We start from the raw sequence: 22363 nt of genomic DNA, 5'->3' as shown, positions 1-22363 counted from the left end.
CCATATGTACAAAGTAGCATTGCCTCCTGCGCAACTATTCCTATAACTTCCACTTTAACTAAAGTTCCTGCAATGAGACATGACTTAATTCATTAGAAGCGTAATAAGATTAAGCATCATCACTATTCTGTGGCGGTTGCTGCGGTGCGTTCACTAACAAGCCAAACAATTATTAATAATTCTGTTAATCAATGCAACAATCACCAGCACACTCAAGATTACAACAACTGTTCATAATTACAATCACGAGACTATTTATACCCTACGTTACATCACTATTAGAAGTCTGTTCATTACGTAATACCACATATTCATGTCCTACAACTGTGTAGTGTAGAATAATTTATAGTATATGAGATATGCCATCCTGCATGGATGTGAGTAAGATCATTTAAGTAGCAAAACTGCATGTATGCTAAATAATTTCCATGTATAACTTCAAACTACATGATGTTGGTGGTACCTGACCTATCATGCAAGTAACATGGCTTTAGTTAGTTTTAATTACTGACATCAAAATTAGTAAATTTTAAATATTGTATTTAAAAATCAGCAACATATGGTATATAGCATATAAAGGTAAAAGTACAAGGAAAAGTAAGGAATTTTAAGTTCAATTAGAGATCAAAGAAATAAAGACCAAGCGGCACCAAAATTCACCTGAATTGTCATTATTAAAATTTTTACCATTAACCTACCATCACAGCCATTTCTTGGCCACCACCTTGGATTTCACATCTTTTTTCACCATAGCCTTTTTGAGGGCTGCACTCGTTTTTTTTACAGCTTGGCTGTTTTGGATTAGATTTCACTTATTTTTGTATTTGTATACCCCAAAGTTGGCCTATGGTAGTCTTTGGGGCTATTTTAACTTATCTTTTTTTTCTTTACCACAGGAACAAGGAAAGATGAAGTAGATGTTAAATACTTCAAATATTTCTAATTTTATCAGTAAATGTACGAATTACATATATAATACATATATTTATTACAGAACTCTCGGTACATGGTGGTTTCTTTATAACTGAACAATCTACAAGGTGGCTTCTTCTAGCTGGTCTCTCTACAGGATGATTTGTTTGTAGCTGAATTCTGTACAGGTGGTTTGTTTGCAGTTGAGCTCTTTACAGGATGATTTCTTTATAACTGAACAATCTACAAGGTGACTTTTTCTAGCTGGTCTCTCTACAGGATGATTTGTTTGTAGCTGAATTCTCTACAGGTGGTTTGTTTGCAGTTGAACTCTTTGCAGAATGGTTTCTTTGTAGCTGAACTCTCTACAAGGTGACTTCTTCTAGCTGATCTCTCTACAGGGTGATTTGTTTGTAGCTGAATTCTGTACAGGTGATTTGTTTGTAGCTGGATTCTGTACAGGTGATTTGTTTGCAGCTGAGCTCTTTACAGAATGGTTTCTTTATAGCTGAACTCTCTACAAGGTGACTTCTTCTAGTAGCTGAATTCTGTACAGGTGATTTGCAGCTGAGCTCTTTACAGAATGGTTTCTTTGTAGCTGAACTCTCTACAAGGTGACTTCTTCTAACTGATCTCTCTACAGGGTGATTTTTTATACCTGAACTTTCTACAGGGTGATTTATTTGTAGCTGAACTCTCTACAGGGTGATCTGATCTCTCTACAGGGGTGATTTGTTTGTAACTGATATCTCTACAGGTAGATTTGTTTGTAAGTGAACTCTCTACAAGGTGATTTATTTGTAGCTGATTTCTCTACAGGGTAATTTGTTTGTAGCTTAACTCTCTACAAGGTGATTTGTTTGTAACTGAACTCTCTACAGGGTGATTTGTTCTTAGCTGATCTCTCTATAGTAGGGTCCGCAATGTGAAATTTCGACATCAAAGAATCAACTACCAAACCACACACAAATGCTAGGCTAGGTACCACTTAGAAATGCCAGATTGGCACTATTTTTCGTAAATGTCTTGTCGTGCAAATCGGCTAATATGTTTACAAATTACGAGATTTTTTGCTATATCTTCAAGGAAATGTCTTTTCAAGCTGCAATATGCACTCTCAACTTTTCTTACTAATTGTACTCTAAACTAAAACCATCAGTGGCTGCATTGTCTGGAGCGATTTCCAGCCGTATCATCGCAAGAACAAAATTTCAGACTCGAAAAAAGTTTTGATGCCGCTGGAGCACACAGCAATGATACCAAAGTAACCCTCCCAGGTCAGACTGGTCTGGCACGGGTCCAACTACTACCACACCAAATATCATCGAATTCCAAAATTGTTTGCCATCTGGCTGAGCTCGATGGCCATAAAAAATTCCTCAAAAATACTGATTTTATTCATTTAAAGGAACTTTTGCAAGCCAGATGTGCTAGTTTACTTCTCAAAAGCTTGCTAGACCCATAGTCAGTAGCCTTCGCTCATTGGGTTGGTCTGGCAGCTCTTCTAGCAATCTCAAAATCTGCCACAAATGCCGATATCGACCAATTTACACCTCATTAAAGAAATCTTGCACATGCACCAAACGTGATGTTTTGCCTCTCTAAAGTCATGCTGCATCCTTGTTTAGTTGCATTTATCCATAGGGTGGCTCTAGCGGCTCTCTTATCAAGGCCAAAATGCATCAAAAATGTCAATCTCACCAATTTGTCACCAGTTTTAGTAAGTTTTAAGAGTCAAACATGCTGATCTGCCTACCTACATTCTTGTTGGACCCTTCAATTTCCTTTGTCTGTGTATAGGCTGCTTTCTTCAGTCTCTTGGAAATGTCAGGGCACACGCAACCATAATACCACTTACTGCTTATTTGTTTCATTGATTCCACGCAAGAATGACAAATAGAAATATTGCAGAGCTCAAATGGAGTTAGTCTACCTCTAAATATTGCGCTATAGCTACATGTTTACAAATAATTACCAAACTGAAAATAATTACCAAAAACCGCAATCGAAATTTCCATTCATGTAAAGTGCAACTAGACTAACTCCATTTGAGCCCTGTAATATTTCTGCTGGTATTTCTTCATCATTCTTGCGTGGAATCAATGAATAAAAAAGCAGTAAGTGGTATTATGGTTACGTTTAATTGAGTGCTCTGCCAACATTTCCACATGTTTCCAAGACACTGAAGAAAGCTGCCTACACAGACGAAGGCAATTGAAGGGTCCAGCAAGAATGTAGAGAGGCAGATCAACATGTTTGGCTTGTAAAACTTACTAAAACTGGTGACAAATTGGTGAGATTGGCATTTTTGATGGATTTTGGCCATGATAAGAGAGCCGCTAGAGCCACCCTATGGATAAATGCAACTAAACAAGGATGCAGCATGACTTTAGAGAGGCAAAGCATCACGTTTGGTGTGCAAGATTTCTTTAATAAGGTGTAAATTGGTCGATATCGGCATTTGCGGCAGATTTTGAGGTTGCTAGAAGAGCTGCCAGACCAACCCAATGAGCGAAGGCTGCTGGCTATGGGTCTAGCAAGCTTTTGAGAAGTAAACTAGCACATCTGGCTTGCAAAAGTTCCGATAAAATCAGTATTTTTGAGGAATTTTTTATGGCTGTCAAGCTCAGTCAGATGGCAAACAATTTTGGAATTCGGTGATATTTGGTGTGGTAGTATAGTTGGACCCGTGCCAGTCCAGTCTGACCTGGGAGGGTTACTTTGGCATCACTGCTGTGTGCTCCAGCGGCATCAAAACTTTTTTCGGGTCCAAAATTTTGTTCTTGCGATGCTACGGCTGGAAATCGCTCCAGACAATGCAGCCACTGATGGTTTTAGTTTAGAGTACAGTTAGTAAGAAAGGTTGAGAGTGCATATTGCAGCTTGAAAAGACATTTCCTTGAAGATATAGCAAAAAATCTTGTAATTTGTAGACATATTAGCCGATTTGCACGACAAGACATTTACGAAAAATAGCACCAATCTGGAATTTTCTAAGTGGTGCCTAGCCTTTGTGGGTGGTTTGGTAGTTGATTCTCTGATGTCGAAATTTCACGTTGCGGACCCTATCTACAGGGTGATTTTTTTTGTAGCTGAACTCTCTACACAGTGATTTGTTTCTAGCTGATCTCTCTACAGGGTGATATTTTTGTAGCTGAACTCTCTACAGAATAACTTACAATGTAACAGAATTCTATAACGGAGTAAATAAATTAGCTGAATGCTCTATTAGGGTGACTGTTCTATTAGAGTATCTCGATCTTGCGTTAGCTACACGGAGTTGGATTTCGAATCATAACTCAGTGGTTTGTAATCCGATTCTTCTGTGCTACTGCAAGGACTTTCTATGAAGATTATTCCAGCTATATACCCATTTTCAGCTCATTGCTCTAAACGGTTTGCCTAGTAGGCATAAAAATTAATACTTTTTTATTCATAAAAATCGATCGCATAATTGTGACACAGGTTGGATTTTGTATCATATCTCCATGGTCTTAATCTCGATTCCTTTCAAACCACCAAAAGGTACTCCTACGATGGTTACTCCATCTACATAGCAATTTTCAACTCATTCCATGAAGTGATTTACCCTGTAGACGTGACAACAAATTGATCTTGTTTTACGTGAATAATCGGTCATAAATCCTGAACCATTCATCGGATTTACACCAAATTTGATACTTGTTAATGCTTTACAGCACAAGTGCTGAAGGTCTGTAGGACACCTGGTCCTACAGCCTGCTCAAAGACTTTAGCTACTTAAGGTGTGTTTGAAAAGTTGGAGAAAGGAGAAAAAATCCATGACTGGACCTAGGTAGCCTCGAACCTGCAGCCATCCGATTTACGCTCAAACACTTACAGGAGTCTACCAGGTGGTCACTATGATTCACCTTTGGACTCCCTTTCTGTGTGCCAAATTTTAAGGCAATCAGAGTACGCGTTTGCATTTTATAGCAATTTTTGCAGGTGTGCAAAAAGACGAAGAAAAATAAAAAAAAAGAGAAAAAAAATTGAAACTTTGGCAGCTTGTATCTCAGAAATGGCTGGAGCGATTTCCTTCAAATTTGGAATGTAGGCTCCCCTAGCTGGCGGGAAACTCTGTAGCAACTTTGGTTCCAATCGGATAATGGATCACCGAGATACAAAGGTGTGAAAATGACGTTTTCTTTCTTCCTGTCAATATACCCACAGTGTGGCGCGCCGGCTTCTTGGGCTGCACGACACACTATCGTGTGCCTTGATAGTGGAAATTTAATCCCTAACCTCCCTTGTTTCACTACTTCTTATTTCTTTGATCCTTAATCAAACTTAAAATTCCTATTTTTTTCTTGTACTTATTTGTTGACTTTTTGTAACATTATTATGGCTGGTGAACCCATGCATATCACATTAGAAAAAAGAGTGACACCAGGCTTATTGTTTTCATCTGAAGTGTGCCCCTATACCATCAATTACTGAAACAGTGAAGCAGCCATTGCACTATTTCAGCTATGTTTAGCTCATTAAATACCATTACAAACAAAGGACACTACAAGAAGGACCTCCGTAATCAATCCACTCACAATGGAAACCTCAGACAACTCTTTTTACAAATGTATCATGTGGTGCTACCATGAATTGCGCTGTCAAAGGAGAACACAGGTAAGTTCATGAAGAATGCATTGTACGTACTGTGGTATGCCAAAAGCACCTGTTGGGTTGAAGCAACGTTGAATAGCAAAAATAATCAAATCCATAGCCATGGCCATTATCAAGTTATGCTTGTCTGAAGACATCAGTCAGCCAGAGTCAGTCAGTCAGTCAGCCAGCCAGAGTCAGTCAGTCAGTCAGCCAGCCAGAGTCAGTCAGTCAGTCAGCCAGTCAGTCAGTCAGGCAGGCAGGCAGGCAGTCAGAAAATTCCGTTGAATATATGTATTTTTAAATTTGCAGCTACTTATTGGAAGTGTTTCAGGTTGTACTGAAGGCAGTTTTGAGCTTACCCAATAGAGGGCCAAGGCGCCATGAAGTTATTATTATTATTGGTTAAATAGGGCAGACAGCCGAGGCTGATTAGGCCCTACAAGGTACAAGTAAATACATTACAGACATTCAATTAAGGCCTCTGAAAATTTAGTTAAATTGTCCATTTCTATCAGTGGTATTGGTAGTGCATTCCATTCTCTGATTGTCTTTGGGAAAAAGCTTGTCATATGTGACCGGATTTCATATAACAAGGCTTCCACACACACAAAATCAAACTTACGTTTTAGCCAGAAATGGATTGCTGGTCTAATACACTATCATATTCCACACTGTACTTCCTTCAGGACTGGCAAGTCTGGTTTCTGTAGCAGCTTTCTTCCAACCCTGTCAAAACCACGAGTGGGAGATTTGTGCCATTAACTGGCCATGGCTTTGTGATAATGGTGTGTAGTGAGCTGGGACTTCACAGAGAGCTCGCCAGTAGTGTTCTTGGTAAATTTGGAGTGATTTGAGGGCCATGGAGGGCCATGGAGAGCCTAAACTTGGCCTCTGGATTCCAATCGTCTTCTTACTTATTTTATATCCCTATATTAAGCCCAACCACCACCCCCACCCTCCCACCCTATTACTACCACCCCCACCCTCCCACCCTATTACTACCACCTGTGATATTATTACCCGCTCAAAAAAAGCTGCCCAAAACAGGGCAAATTTTGGGTATCAGAAATGTATACACCCACTCAGTGATAGCTAGTAAATAGATGAATAATTGGTGCAAATCTTGTTTGCACAGCTGTAGGCACTGGGAAGTTATTACACAACGATTACTTAAAATCGCCATATCTCCTAACGAAGCTTTGTGCGTCGAAGCCTGGTTTTTTCAAATTCAGTCACATATATGCAGTGGTACTTGTGGATGGTATCATTAGGTGGAATGGGTGATGTTGTCTAGTATGTGTGATGGTAAAGTGGTAGTAGTCAGGTAGAGATAAGCCAATCATGTCATGGATTATTTGGTAAAAGACGTTTGTTCCAGCATAGTACTGACACTACTGTGATAAGTATAGTCAGAAAGGACCCATCTTGCAGCACACCTCTGAACTTTTTCTAAAAGTGTTATTTGTACAATGTAATGCGGGCCCCAAACAACACATGCGTATTCCATTAATGGTCGAACTAATAATAAGTATGCAGATGTCTTGATATCAGTTGAACATTTAGTAAGGTGGCGTTTGAGAAAGTTTGCCAGAAAAGCCCAAACCTTCATGATCCCTAATATATTGTACTATCGTACTGTATGATGAAATGGATAAAGTTAACAAACAGGTTTTTGGTGGCCAAGTTTATTACTTTTATAATGTAGAGTAGAAAGAAGTTTAGGAAGGTTACGAAAGAAAAGGTACATAGTATTAGTTAGTAATACCTTTCATAAGACAAATACACAAAATCACAGATAAACAAATATGTGCATCAAATCAGCTGTGCTTGCCTGCCCCATATGTATATGCTAGCATTGAAACCTGCCCTTTGAGCAGGACCATTCACATTCCACATTAACCACAATCAATGGATTGGGAATGAAGCATTTCAGATCATATCCTAAAGTGCATGCATGGTCATATTGCTTTCCTCTTTTTTACATGGCATTATTTTATCATGCAAGCCTAATAGTAAAATGATGTGAACATGCAGGTTGGCATTATGGTATTGCGAATGATGGTATTACAGCATAGCTCTGTGAGAAAATCCCTACATTGGCATATTATACGACAATTATAAAGTAGGATTTTCCCACCGGGCTATGCTGTAATACTGTTATTCATTTCTTGTTTCACTCTTAATACAGCTATACACATGTGACTGTTCTATTAGGGTAACTGCTGTATTAGAGTATCTCGAGTCAGCTAACAGTTTTCACTGTGCTAGCATTATAAATAGAGCTAGACCAATAGTAAAGGGTGTGGTCATTGTGATTGCATAAATAGATTGTTAAGAGGCACGGTCTCAGCACTCAATCATTATTAATTCGTTAATGGGTGTGGTCTTGATGCAATTGTAGATTTACACTGAGCATAAGCGCTTTGTGGTTGTCTAAATATTCTGCTCAAGGAAAGTGTTGATACAGAAAAGTAATGCCTTGATATGGTTTCCTTGCATGAAGGAAGTGACGTTCAGCCTGGTTGAAGGTAAAAGGAAAGACAAGGTGCAGAGGTAAACACTCATTGGAACCCCAAAAGTCACATGCCAGTAGTAAGTTTGTTATTGTGGCATAAAATGGTGGCCTTGAGTTGCTTAGTTTGGCCTCCAGCCTTGCGTCAGGCAGGTAGGCAGGCAGGCAAGCAGACAAAAATTTGAGATTTGGTTTGTTTGTTTTTTTTTCCTTCTAATATTTATATCCAGCTACCTGTGAGTGTTTTCTTGCTGTATTTGATGTTAGATGGACTAATATTATTATGTAAATGTGATTTTCATTGCGTAAGCCATAAAATGTCTCTAGGATGATTTTTAAAGGTTGGATTTTAGGTGGCACATGTCACTTTTGGGGCAATCCCTACTTAAGCAGTACTACTATACTCACATGTCCAAACTATGTGGCACTAGTAGTATGTATATGTGTCTCATCACATGGAAACTGTAGCACAGTCAATAGCTATATTGCATGCAAAGTTAACACACAGGTGTACACTTCCTGACACCCAATTAATCATACAGTACAATAGTTACTGTATAGTAGGGACCACAAAGGAGTAGGCGTGGTCCACGAAACAATATCACCCAAAAAACAACCTCGATTTTCCCTGACAACGATGGGGCACTATTGGTTAGGCCCAAACAAGCTTTAAGATCGACCCGAAACACTTTCAACAAGTTGCTACAGAATTTTAAAAATAGTTTATTTAAATTTTCTAGGGACTGATTGATTGACTGCCTGCTTGATGCCTTCAGATAAGTGTAACTCAATAATGGCGGCTACGGGCTTGATTTTTTTCACTGTTCGATGTCGCTTTGGCCCGAGAGGTGCCTTTTGGCATACCGCAGTACGTACAATGCATTCTTCATGGACTTACCAGTGTCCTCCTTTGTGTCCCATTCATCTTTGCTGACAGCAAAAAGTGTCAATTTGGCGATAGCATGTGATGGCTTCCCTTTGTAATGGAAATCGTCCATATTTGTCATAGTGGCTATTTTGATAGCAGAGGTGCTTTTCAAATCGTACTGCTGTGTAATGGGTTGGACATAGCCGACAATGAAGCGTAATGGATACTTCACTTTTCAGACGATAATTGGGGATGCACGGTGCCATTTCAGATGTGGTATGCGTGGGTTCACCAGTCATAATAATTATTTACAAAAAAGTTAACAAACAAGTACGCAGAAAAATTTGGAATTTTCAACTAGGGTAGGGACCATAGCACATTGATAAAAAGTACTGAAACAAGCTGGAGTAGTGCATGATATTAAATCACAGTAAAACAATAAGAAGTGTTATATCCCTACTGTGCTCAAGATACCATAATGGAAATGCACAGTAGGGATATAATTGTTTTACCAAGAGTTCATAATATTTGTATGGGGGAAAGTGTCTAACTCTCAGTATGGCCTGTACAAACACCCTACGTAAAGTTCACCAAAGTTCATCTTTCCACCTTCACTGGGGATAGAAAACTGTTGATTGGTGTTGATTAGTGTTGATGAAGGCAAAGCCTTTGTTATGAAATAAGGCTGAGTTGTTACTTTACACAGGGTGTTTGGTGAATGTATTCAAGTTAGATACTCTCCCCCATACAAATATTATGAACTCTTGGTTTCACTGTGATTTAATATCGTGCACTACTCCAGCTTGTTTCAGTACTTTTCATCGGTGTGCTATGGTCCCTACTCTAGTTGAAAATTCCAAAATTTTCTGTGTACTTGTATATTACAAAAGACTATACAGACAAACACACAGACAAACAGACATACACCCATTTGGTCTGCCCAGAAGGCTGTGGGTTTAAACAGCACAACTTTTTTCCACAATTTCATTTACCTTTTTGGTGTACACTTTTTCTACTTTACCTTTTTTTGCTAATAGTAAGTTCAAAGCATCGTGGTATTGCTTCACAGCATATGGACTGTTGGAAAGTATACAATAACATCATTTAATACGTATATGGTTTGCTATTAATGGAATGCAGCTAAAGATTTCTCTGCATCATGGCCTTCAACATGCTGTAGCGGACAATGGAAAGTATGTAGAAGCTTGCAATATACATTCTGAAGTAGCTGGATGATGAGTGTTTTATTTCACATGTGAATTATGTTGATACATGCAAGCATCATTAACAGCTGACATATGAAAAAGGATGCCACAAAAAGGTGGCACTGAGAAGAATAATAGTTGTCATAGGTAGTAAGGCGGGAATCAAACCCTAGACTTTTTGGTTAACAGTGTCTTTGTACTAGAGCTTTGGCTGTTTGTTCATCATTTTGACAGGAATGTAGTTTTCCTATGCCTTCAACACTGTACAAAATGAACGAAAGCACATAGCAATTTGTAATTTTTCACGTATTACTGAGTCGGAGCCCAGCTTTGGTTTTTACATCAACTTATCTAAGTGTGAGCTAAACTGGCCTTCTGGTGATAGCTCATTTCCTTTTATCATGCATACTATCCCTGAAGGAAGTGGTTTGGAGCTTCATTGGCTTCCCTGCTTGGGCTTTTTATGATGCTTTTTGATAAAATGGTTGCCATTCAGGATAAACTAGCTGACCTAGAGGATCCTCAGGTGGAGCTATATTTGCTTAGGAGCTATATAGGTGTTTGCAAGGTCATCTCTGTTGTGTGTCATCTTCCTCTTTGGGCTCCTTCTTTGATCTTAAGCTACAAAAATGCCTTAGTAGGATTGTGCATTGTGGCATTTCTGATAGTGCTTGGACACGAGCCACTTTGCCGTTTTGATTGGGAGGTTTGGCCTTATGTGACTCACAGCATTCTGCTACTCCATCCTTCCTATATAGGTTAATGTGATTCTGTCCATGTATTGGTGTCTTGCTTGGTGGGAACACTGTACCATTTCCTAGAGAGGATAGCTCCCTCAAAAATATTACTATGTCTGTGTCCGGTGCTTCATCTCAGAATGATTTCCAAGCTGCTCTGGATGATTTACTTTTTAAACAACTGGTGAAAAGCACGTCGCATTTGTCTAGCATGGCTAGTGTTCTGCAATACAGTGCATTTTGTGTATCATGTATCACCATCAATAAACTATTCAATACGATACTGTATCGTGATACTATAATGAAGTGGTCTTAGCTAGTTATGATAGTTGTAGCAATATCTAATTTATCTGTACCTTAAAGAACCAACACTGATTCTACATTCACTGTGAACTCAAATGTCTTTATTCAGTGAATGCTGATAAACTACAGTATTATACTGATGTGACAGTGACAAATAGCTAGTGTGTTCTGATATGATTTTTAGTATGGAAAACAGAGTTGCAGTTAAAAAGCACATCTCTACCTGGATACCTGCCCACCCAGAAAATTAGCTACCACAAACATTTTAATGCATGCTCCCACAAAAGCTTGTCTGGATTACTCCACATTTTGATGAGTTGTCAAGGTGGCTAGTATATACAGCAAGATTGTTTACTGCTTTGTTCTGCAGTTTTTTATACTTACAGTGTAACAGCTACTGTTTTTAGAAGACCTGGGTAAGAATATTTTAGCCATTACAACAGCACTTATGCATGTGTATTTGTATGGCTTCTTGTAATGTTGCATTTTATAGCACAGATAAATAGAAAGGCTTTCTATTTGTGCATCTAGATCACTGTTACAGTAATAGAGCAATCACTGACTGTTCTACTAGAAAACTTTGATATATCGACATTTTCTAAGTACAATATCGTATCATGATACTTATTTGTTGTGCCATATTGATATGTATTGCAGATCCCCCTACTAGCACCAGCAGTGGTTGGCTTAAAGCATTGCCTCAACCATCATCAGGCTTAGCTATTTCTGCTCATGGCTTTATTATTGTTCTTCGCTTGTGGCTTTGCCAGCATTCCTTTGTTCCCTTCATCACCTCTCTATACTTGCCTATCTGTATTTGGTGAACATCTCATGGCCCCTTGCATATCCAGCGTCATAATTCTATGGTCTCTGCTGTACACCATGCCTTGCTACAGAATCACCCTCGAAGCAAGATATTCCATTTGACCAATCTCGTCCAGGAGACATTAATTTTATCATCCTGATTTCCATCTTGGTCATCCTGCTTATTTTTATCTTCCTGTCAGGTGCACCACTCAGTCTATTATCATTTCTTCCGCTGCTTCTCAGGCTGGGGTGGCTGCTACTGTTGGTGAGATAGCTAAGGACAACCAATATCTAGGCATTGTGATGTGAACAAGAATTTCATCCCACTTGTATGTGAGATCTTTGGTGTTTGGTCACCATATGCTCTATCTACTTTGCAATAGCTGACAGAACAGCAGTTAAGAACGGTTTGCCTCCTAAGTTTGCCAAGCGGCAATTACTGCAATGACTTTTGGTGACTTTGTGGTGGTATTATGCCAAGACGATAGATACTCCAACAATATTCTCTTTCCTCTGAGGACAACTTGGACTTTGATTGGTATACATGTTGTAAGTATATAGGTAGATAGTGTTGTTGTAGCTGAAGTATAGTTTGCTTTTAGTTGTAGTCTAATAGCTAGTTAGCTAAGTTTGTGTCTTTTTGTCTGCTTTTTATTGATAAATAGTAAACTTGGAGTTGCTAGATGACAAGTGCTTAATTTTTCAAAAGTCCCACGTCGTTATGTGCTTTGGATGGCAAGTTAGCAGTGTTACAAGGAAAGAATGCAGACAGACAAATTTCAGTTTTATATTATTTGTTAAGCTGTGTGACCATCAAAAGAAAAAGACAATGAACAGAGATGTAAAATCAATTACAGGATCACAGTTAAACAAATATTATGCATATTAATCCCAGCTGTGAAAAAAGGGTGCAGCCTTCAAAAGCCAATAATGTGCCTTATTAAAATTAATATCATATCTTGGCTGAAACCTTCAATTTCATAATGTTATCATTTTCACCTATGCATTAAAATCATTGCAGTGATTTCTTGGCTGTCACCTTTGATTTCACATCTTGCCACACATTTTCAACTTGCTATTTTTACATGGATTTCACTGCTTTTCATAGTTTGTATATCCCAACATTGGAAATATAAGATGGCTTTGGGGCTTGCTTATAACCCAAATTTCTTCTTACCTCCTACAGATACAATAATGGTTATGGAAGACAGAAGTCACAGTTGTATTGTATATTTATTTGACTAATACTTTATTTGGTAATCTAATTGAGTGCACAATTTTGAGGACTTCTAATGCAACATGCATAGAATGTTATAGAATGATATTTTTCCATTGGTAGATATATAAATGTTTAGTATTGAGTAGATTTATCAAATATAGAGCATTTATTTATAAGATAGAAATTAAGTGAGCTGAGTAGCCGACAATGAGTCTGAGATTTAGATCCCGGTTCATACCCTGGACAATGTTTTTTTTGTGACTTTGACTTCTTTGTGACTGTTCTATTAGAGCATTTCAACCCTGCAATTTTACACAAGGTTGATTTTCAGTTTGTAGCTCTGTAGCTGTCATTGCAATTTCTTTTAACAGCAAAAGGTTTGAGTTATGATGGTTAACCTACTGATTTTCAAGTTATTAAGTGGTTTACTTTGTAGGCATGACAAAACATTAGTATTTTTATGCAAATAATTATCCATAACTTTTACTAGATTCACACCAGACATAGCACATAAAAGTGTGCCAAGTTTCAAGATGATTGAGTTGTGCATTTGGGCAGTTTTAGTGTGTGAAAAGAAGCTTTATCATCTGCCACGTTGTTTTACAACTGCATTAGACTATATTTCACTTTGCTAGCTAACAATGTACAAGCCTGAACCCTGCCTTTTCTGCCATAAAAATGCATATAATTATGGTTATATAATGATTTCACATGTGAAATAACATGTACTTGAATGGCTTTGATACTGACACATTATCTCTTTAAGACCATACAAATGCAATAGATCTGCAGCTACGCCAAACTGTAAATCAACCTGTATAACCTATGCTATTATTGTAGATTGTACATTCAATGGACGTTTCTATCGTATTGGAGAACAACTACAGCCAAACTGCTCCACAAGATGTTCATGTAGACCTGGAGGACTCTTTAAATGTGTACGACTACCTTGTCCATATGATGGACCAACTTGTCAGGCTAGTGGTGACCCTCATTATGAAACATTTGATGGGCTCTGGCATCACTTTCAAGGAACTTGTGAATATGTTCTTACTAAACCATGTGATAGTGAAGATTTCATTATTTCTGCTGGTAATATTGGACATGGTGGTAGTCAAGTGTCTTGTGTTGGTCTAGTGAGAATCAGAATTCCAAGTGAAGAACTTGACATTGTATTAGAAAGAGGAAATTTTGGAACAATTACTATCAATAATGTTCTACAACCCAACATTGGTGATGGCTTAGTATATACAACAAATACAGTAGATGTAGTCCGTAGTGGTGGATACCCCAATGTATTGCTATTTACACATGGTGTTCGGCTGTTCTGGGATGGTGTATATCGTGTAGAGGTGACTGTATCGTCCACACTACGAGGAAATCTCTGTGGACTGTGTGGTGCTTATAACGGTGATAAAGGTGATGATCTTCAGACACCTGATGGTGTAGTGGTAACTTCAGTAGATGTGTTTGGTGATAGTTGGTTAGTACCAGACCCTACCACTTCTGGTTGTAGTGGACAGGTAGTGGGAAAAAGAAATGCACCAGGTGTGACTAACTGTTCCACTGATCCTTCTATCATACAAGAAGGTCAAACAATGTGTGATGTTTTAAGACAAGTTCCTTTTACTAATTGTAGTGATGTAATAAATGCAACACAATTTATCAACAATTGTGAGTTTGACTACTGTTGCTGCAGTGATGCAGAACGTGAAGATTGTTACTGTGATGCATTGTCCAGTTATGCTAGTGCTTGTGCTGATGCTGGAGTATCACTGTCTACTTGGAGGTCACCAACTCTTTGTCGTAAGTTGATGATGTTTTGTGTTTGTTGCTTTTTTAATGTGCTAAAGTAATGTATCCACATAATTTATTTACCTGTTACTGTTGATTTGGTGTCAACATTTTTTCCAGCACTTCAGTGTCCGGATGGGATGATATATCAACAGTGTGGTCCACTGTGTCCCCAAACATGTGATAACCTTGATGTACTGTGTGATGGTGGATGTGCTGAAGGATGCTTTTGTCCTGTAGGACAAGTATTGATAGAAGGAGTGTGTATGGATGAATCTGAATGTGGTTAGTTTAGAACTTTTAAGTAGCTAGTTAAGTTAAACTGCATAGACAATTCTATCAATAGAAAGCAGGAATGGGAATGACTCAATATACAGGTTGGATTTTACAGCACAATGCTTAATCAAAATGTTCCAATAGAGCAGTCACCTGCATTAAAATAAAACACTCTGTCACGATTTTTTTTTACTACGTAACAAGTGATATATCCCACCAGGGGCTGCATTAAAAGTGGTGGACTGATTAGTTTGCATAGATTAGTCAACACTGAAAGCTATTATCTTGAAATCATGAATATCTTAAAGGACCAAAGAAAGTGTTTTATGAGTGTTCTAGTTACCCGCATATACAATTTGTTGCACCTGCAGCCTCAGGATAAAATTCATGTGATAGGGTATGTGGCAGTTGTGGTATTGACAGTGTGAGTGTACAAATAAAAATTTTAACTGTTCTATTAGAGTATTACGATTGTTTTAGTGGAAGGATCCAACAATGCTGCAAAGAAACATTATGCTATAAACTTGACCTTTATACTATAAGAGTACTAACCAGTTCTATGTATTGTATACTTTTGAATTAAATTATTATTTTCTTTATTCTACCAACAGCAACACCATCGTCAACACCAACACCATCTCCAACACCATCACGAACACCAGGTATGCACATAACCTGTGTGTCTGGTAATAAAATGCATAGTTAAAGTTGTTATAGTTACTTAGCCAGTGCATGAAATTATAGTATAATTTGTATGGTGCATTTCAAAAAAATAATTTGACAGTGTTGAGAGTCAGTTGGCAACTAATGCTAACTGCCCAGAACATTGACTTATATAGTACCATAATTATATGCAATGCTACTATTATTCCACAGAAAAGCATGCAGCAAAACAGCATATTTCATGGCATAATTCTTTATGATGAAAGATTCATCATGCTCTCTCTCAGCTGCAAATGGATATTGAGATGTATTATAGCTACCACGTAAAAAATTGGTTTGTTGCTACTGCCAATCCAGTACAGCTAGCTGTGACAAATTATCTCAATATAGTAGTGGTGTATCTATAATTGAACCTGGGCAAGCTCTAGTGCCCCAAGATCACGATACTCTAGTAAAGCAGTTAAAGGGTTTGAATACTCTGGAATGGTTTGACATGCTGACTTGTTGGACTATAGTTCTTTTTAGTGACCATAATTACTTTTACACATAAAAGCTATTGTCACACCCACCCTTTTTAGCTGGATGCTTTCAATGTGATACAAAAAATCAATAAAAGTAATGTGTAGCTTTAAGTTAAAAGAATAGATATTGCTATTAAAAAAACTAACTAGTATATTAATTTTATTAAAACTATTAGTTTAAAAATGAAGTAGGCATCCAAGTGTAAAAAAAAAGTAGTGAAACAAAATTACAGCATGCCGTATAGCCTAAACATTTCAAGGGTGGAATTTTTCGCTATAGTTTTGCAGTTTTGGGTGTTACCAGCAAAAAATTTATCATTTAAAAAATATTTAGACCCTCATACAATTTAATACATTTTGGGAGCGTTTGCAAATCCGTGAAAAAAAAAATTTTTAGCAACCTAAAAAAATTTGCCACTCAAAATATTGAGGCTATATGGTAGCTCAGTGGGAATATCCTTACTTTGGAATTTAATGAAATAATTGTTATAACATGCCAATGTAGGCACAGAGCTATGCTACCCATCATTTATCTCTTGTTTTATTACTTTTTCATTATAATAATACTAGTGATTGTATGTATTTATTTTACAATTTTTGAATAATCTATAGCCATGTGAGAGAAATGTTTCTTACAAATCAGTTATACAAGAATGTATATACGTAACTAGTTTTTGACAACATTATACTTGTGCCATCACATTACCCTACAGGGGTTGGTGGAGGATCTGGACTGACCAGTGTTGCTAGCCTAATGATCATCATTATGTGTGGAGCAGTCAGTCTTGTCTTCTAACTTCCTGTTGTTGCTACTGCTGCAAATGATAATGCTGCTTTGTGGTACTATTAGTGTTGTTATAATGTTTGAACATGGAACATTATTATGTAGTTTAGATATTTTACTATACATTTTGCTGCTGATTTGTGTCCTGCAATACCCAACCAACTAGCCATGCATATTAGGGACATATATAGCCAGGATTCTTCAAAGAGGCATGCAGTGCGTAGGTATACCGATGCAGGGGCCTGGGGGCATAGCGCCCCACCTCTATCAGAGATTGTCAACATGCAAATTGTATATTACTGAATTAGTACATTGCAGGGCTATGCACTTGAGACATGCACTGACATAATGAAATGATTTATAAATAATTCTAACTACAGTTTATCCACCTAGAAATTTTACAGGTTCTCCAAAAAGAAATTTATATTCCAATGACAAAAAAAAAACATGCATAGACTAGTTATAAGCTGCCTCACACTCAGGTTTGCATGACCTAGCTATTGCTATGCTAACTTAGTGGTATGTAGAAAACTAACTAGATGTGCACACAATGTGGCAATTGAAATAGCACTTTGCTAGACTATAGTGTTTGGTGATTTAAATTTACAGTTGGTGGCACCACTGAATTATATGAAGTTGTAAATGCTACATTCACTTTCACAGTTTTTATTTTCAATTGTAGTTGTACTATTGGTAGAATGAATATATTAACATTACACTATAATCCTGTTGCCCTTAATTAATCCCATCCTACTATAGTGGAGCAAATGTAATGATGAATCTTTTACTCATGTGCGAGTACTTCACTGCACTATCAGTAGTTGCTGTTATGTTAAGAGTCTCGTAGTAATTAGCCAATGGACTGGACTGCAGCCAAACTGCATTATAAATTCTCCTGCGATTTGACCACCCTTCATATTTGCGAAAACATGCCCTGAACTAATGAGGACAAGATGGTCTAATACTGGTACCTCTGTTTAGAAGTTACTGATGGTCTGGTTTAATTGAGATTGTTCGTAGAAATAGTTTTTTTCTTTAAATCTACTCAATTCTTTACCAGAGCATGAGACTTTACCGTGTGGTTCAGATAATGCTACAAACGTGCTATATGCATAATCACTATAACCAACATCTACTACCTGTTCTCAGTTTTGTTAAAGCCAGACTCACCAGTATTGACAGCTAAATAAAGCAACTCCTAACTCTGGAGGTATACACCTGACTGCTTTATTAGAGTATTCCACTGTAACCTATCAGTGATACTCAACAGAGACCATTAATTCCTGCATGCACTTCCTCTTTCAGGACATTGCTACTAGCCAGTATGGTAGGCATGAGAGAGTCAGAAGACAGGTTTTGGGTTTGTCAGGTGTATTGTATTTGGAAGGCACAACAACATTAATGGCCAAGCTGTTGAAGTCAATTGCTCCAGAAATTTATAGCAGGGATGAAGTATGTGAGACAGCCTGGACCCCTTACTGGACTGTGCATGGAATTTTATGAATGACTGCAATCATAATGAAGTTGATATTTAGTGAAAGAGACACTAAGTGACATGTATTGTAGATACTACTGTGGCATACACTCACAACCTGATCAGTATGGCTATCAGAACAGTTTAAGCAGTGGAATTGTGTACAACTGTAGCTGGTGAACAAAAGTTGATAGGAATTATCAAGTATCCACTACCATAAACTACTTTTACTTCACAGAAATTAATTAAACAAAATGATGGTAATATGATATTAGTATCTGAAGACAAGAACTGAAAATTCAAAGTATGCCCTAATTTTCCGGCCAGTGAGATGATCCTTCTCATCACAAGTGACTGAATGTTGGTAGAACATGTAATAAAACATTATTACTATCAGCCTACCCTTACCAACTGTGTATTTCACTGTGGTAACTCCATCACTATCAGTGTCTGGTACACAAGGTAGTCTCACCTCAGTATAAGCTCCAGGTCTATACACACTAACCTGTACATGTCACCACAACAAATAATTACCTACACTATTTTAAAATGCTCACATCAACATTGTCACTAATCCCTGGACAGTTAATTGTAACATTCCATGTGTAATTCTCAGCAGGTCCTAACACACCAAATCTCAGTAAAGATTCTTTTACATTCTGTACATTTGAGTCACTCAGATCATAGGAAACTAACAGTGAATAGTTACATTTGATGTACAAGTCAGTTTGAAGCATTATCTGTTTGGAGCTAGTGGGATAAAACTGTACAAAGGAAACAGTGTTAGTACTAGTGAAGTGTTGTGAAATGTTAAGAGTATAACTGATAGTAACCAGACTCATCGGTGGTAGAGATGTAGACAAGTCTGGTAGTTGTGGAGCAACTGTTTCTCGAAGTGACTGCACATCCAAGATGGCTGCCCATGATGACACAACTCGATCAACTCCGGTCACCCTATAATCACTCATAACACATTAAACAATAAAATTAATCTCATTTACCGTCCACTCAACTCTACTTCACAGTCACACATGTTCACTATAACAATAGTGAGATTATCATTAGTAAGTGCAGCCTCTACAAGAATTGTAGTGTTGCCATATTGTATGGATTGAGCAGGTTGACATGTACAATCTTCAGACACATCTACTGAAGGTACATCAACAAATAGTCTTGTTCCATCTCGTAGTTTCCCAAGTAAATAATAGGCCTCCATTTCAGGCGTGGTCTGATTAGGAGAGTTATGGTAGCCATCAAACTTGCAATTGCACCTTCTTCCTGGTGACTACCAGGTATGCTGTCTTCATACAAGCACCACACAACTTAACTGCATACCTTATAGTCATACAACATTCTGGTAATGATTTTATCAGGATGTTTCAGTAGTGCCATAGTACTCAATATCAATGGAAATGTCCTCAGGTTGTAATGGCTACTTCTCACGTACTCCAAACTGTCATTAGCTATCTTCACATTAGACTCAGTTATGGCAGAGCTCATGTGAGTGTTATGCTCCACATATGTGTATGCATCCACTGTGTGTAGTCCTCCTATTAATGGCTGCAAAAGATTGAGTATGCTCTGTGTGCTGCTGTAGCTTACTTGTGGAGACAAGTCATGGTTGTATGCATGAAAGTCAAAATAATCTAGCAGCCCTTCGGGAACTGCAGCATCAATCAGCACCTTTGAATAATCATCCCAAGTTGAAAATGATGAGCTACAAGACATTACCACAAGAAGTAGCGTAAAGCAGAAAGCCTGCTAACAAGTCAGCCCAATCTGGGAGGTTTGAGGGATATGCCTCCAAAAAATTTAGAACTGATAATGCACATAAAATATGCTACATAGTTTGTACACTGCGACTGCTTTATTAGAGTGTTTGAGTGTTTTATTAGAGTATTCGATCTTGCATGCAAACACGACTGGTAGGTGGGGTATCAGAGTTCTTTGGCAAGACTCAAGCCCTCCTAGGCCATAGATTATATATTCCCTACCTATATAATCTATGCCTAGGCCCACCCTCAATACGCCACCGACAATGAGTCAAAAGTACAGAATGGTACACATTTCTAGACAAAAACACGTACTTTGGTCTAGTAGGACCTGTGGGGTCATCTTCCAGGACCTGTGGTATCAACCATTACTAGAGAAGTTATCAGACAACACAATAACATACTGGTCCACCAATGATGACATTAGGAAACTCCTTCTTTATGCTCTTAGCAATAGCTATGTAGAAATCCTTGAAATAGGACCCATTCTTGTGATCATGATAAAAATACTATAAAAGATTTGATAGCACACAACACACATACAGGTAACCACATACTGTGTTTGGTTCATTCCAGATGTGTATGAGATTTGATTTGGGGTCAGCCTCTGCACAGAACCTGTAAAAACCAGTAATTAATGTGACCCACCAATCAAACTCATTCTTCTTTGAGGTTCCATTCAGAGGTCTGGGTGTTAGGTTTTCATAACACTCAACTGATGCACAATATGGTGTGCATTTCCGATCCCTCAAGAACAACAACAGCTGACTTCCAGCCTTCGTAATTGCCTGTGACTTCAATAACGTATATGTATTTGTAGCTTCAAAATATTCTCTAGCTTTTGCAGAAGCCATCCATTCCTTCAGTTCCTGTAGTGACAGAGTTTTGTTGTCAGTGGGCAGCACTCTCCCGGCTTCCACACCTCCTCCAATGAAGTCAATGTTCCAGTGCTGGAGGTAGGCTATTCCAGCTGGTGTTGCGAAGTCTTCAGGACTGGCATATGCTCTGTTAAAACAGTTTGTTAGTAGAATGATTTAGACTTGGAACAACCATGGATAGTAGCTATATACATACCCAACGAACTTACGTAATGCCAAACACGTGTCCCACAGTGGTGACGTTGCTAGTGGCTAAGATTATATTTACGTCCACTTCAAAATGAGCTTTATTGCAACAGCCTAAACAACACACGGCCACTAATAAACTAACGTTCAATAAACGAGACGGTAAGATCATGACGAGAGATATTATTTATTAGGCGCTAATAAGCGCCAACAGCCAAACAAATAATGATGTCATATATCATCAGTCATGTGATGTGATATCTCTAGACACTATTTAGGAGTATATTGTCAAATTCCTGCAGGTTTTTACTTTTTACTAGCTTTACAGAATTGAGGTACAGCCACACATAGAGACTTGGTGCTTGCATCAGTTGCATGCCACAGGGGATTTCAATTCTGAGAGTCTGCCTGTATCAATAGAACACTGAAACTAGCTACAGTTCGCTTATCGATGCAGGAGTTTTGGAACAGCAAGTACAATTAGGACACAGGTAGTAAAATGTAGCTACATGGGGTATTGTCAAAATTGGCTAAATCCATAAATAATTTCTTCAGCTAGTATTTCTAATGATGGTAGACAGTTCCACAATCTGGTCATGAGTTCATAGTGGGGATTAATATGGGCTGTGTTGGGCTAGAGCTTTGTGCCAACAGATCTCGTTGAACCAGTAGTAAAATTGACATATGTTGGATTTATCAGATGGATTGATAAGATGTCGGTTATTTCATAAATATAGCTACATCAACCTCAGTGTATGTCAGTCTGCATGGATCAGTAACTCTAGAGTGATGGAACTGGGCACATTGAAAGTCCTTGAATACCCTACATAAT

General features: G+C 38.0%; 2 protein-coding genes across 3 annotated transcripts in view; one reads left to right on the top strand and one right to left on the bottom strand.

Moving 5' to 3' along the window:
* LOC136262051 (uncharacterized) overlaps positions 1 to 17358 on the top strand; it is a 40751-nt gene extending 23393 nt beyond the window's left edge. Inside the window, exons 6-9 of the mRNA XM_066056188.1 lie at positions 14024 to 14989; positions 15098 to 15262; positions 15865 to 15915; positions 17151 to 17358. Of these exons, the coding sequence (XP_065912260.1) occupies positions 14024 to 14989; positions 15098 to 15262; positions 15865 to 15915; positions 17151 to 17233 (1265 nt within the window). The 3' untranslated portion in view covers positions 17234 to 17358. The remainder of the gene's footprint in view (positions 1 to 14023; positions 14990 to 15097; positions 15263 to 15864; positions 15916 to 17150) is intronic.
* Positions 17359 to 18917: 1559 nt separating this feature from the next.
* LOC136261336 (uncharacterized) lies at positions 18918 to 21749 on the bottom strand. Of its 2 annotated transcripts, none has more exons than XM_066055328.1 (10): positions 21555 to 21749; positions 21025 to 21472; positions 20872 to 20976; positions 20783 to 20820; positions 20298 to 20412; positions 20031 to 20255; positions 19697 to 19980; positions 19253 to 19649; positions 19104 to 19200; positions 18918 to 19049 (listed from the first exon to the last, which is right to left on the bottom strand). In XM_066055328.1, the coding sequence occupies exons 1-10, from the start codon at positions 21701 to 21703 to the stop codon at positions 18967 to 18969; spliced, it is 1941 nt and encodes a 646-aa protein (XP_065911400.1). In that variant the 5' UTR covers positions 21704 to 21749; the 3' UTR covers positions 18918 to 18966. The 2 variants fall into 2 exon arrangements, with proteins under 2 accessions (XP_065911400.1, XP_065911401.1); XM_066055329.1 differs by lacking the exon at positions 21555 to 21749 and having other exon boundaries at positions 21025 to 21336; positions 21390 to 21468.
* Positions 21750 to 22363: the final 614 nt, after the last annotated feature.

Source organism: Dysidea avara, chromosome 7, assembly GCF_963678975.1.
Source record: "Dysidea avara chromosome 7, odDysAvar1.4, whole genome shotgun sequence".
In the NCBI taxonomy this organism is placed as follows: Eukaryota; Metazoa; Porifera; class Demospongiae; order Dictyoceratida; family Dysideidae; genus Dysidea; species Dysidea avara.
Note: the sequence above shows the minus strand (reverse complement) of the source record. Positions and strands in the feature narration are given on the sequence as shown.

Excerpts from the sequence above, each read along its gene's own strand:
- LOC136261336 (XM_066055328.1), bottom strand. The coding sequence starts at position 21,703 with ATGATCTTACCGTCTCGTTTATTGAACGTTAGTTTATTAGTGGCCGTG. Across the intron at positions 19,650-19,696 it reads GAAGTAGAGTTGAGTGGACG|GGTGACCGGAGTTGATCGAG; the intron begins GTAAATGAGATT and ends GAGTGATTATAG. Across the intron at positions 19,201-19,252 it reads GGATTAGTGACAATGTTGAT|GTTAGTGTGTATAGACCTGG; the intron begins GTGAGCATTTTA and ends TGACATGTACAG.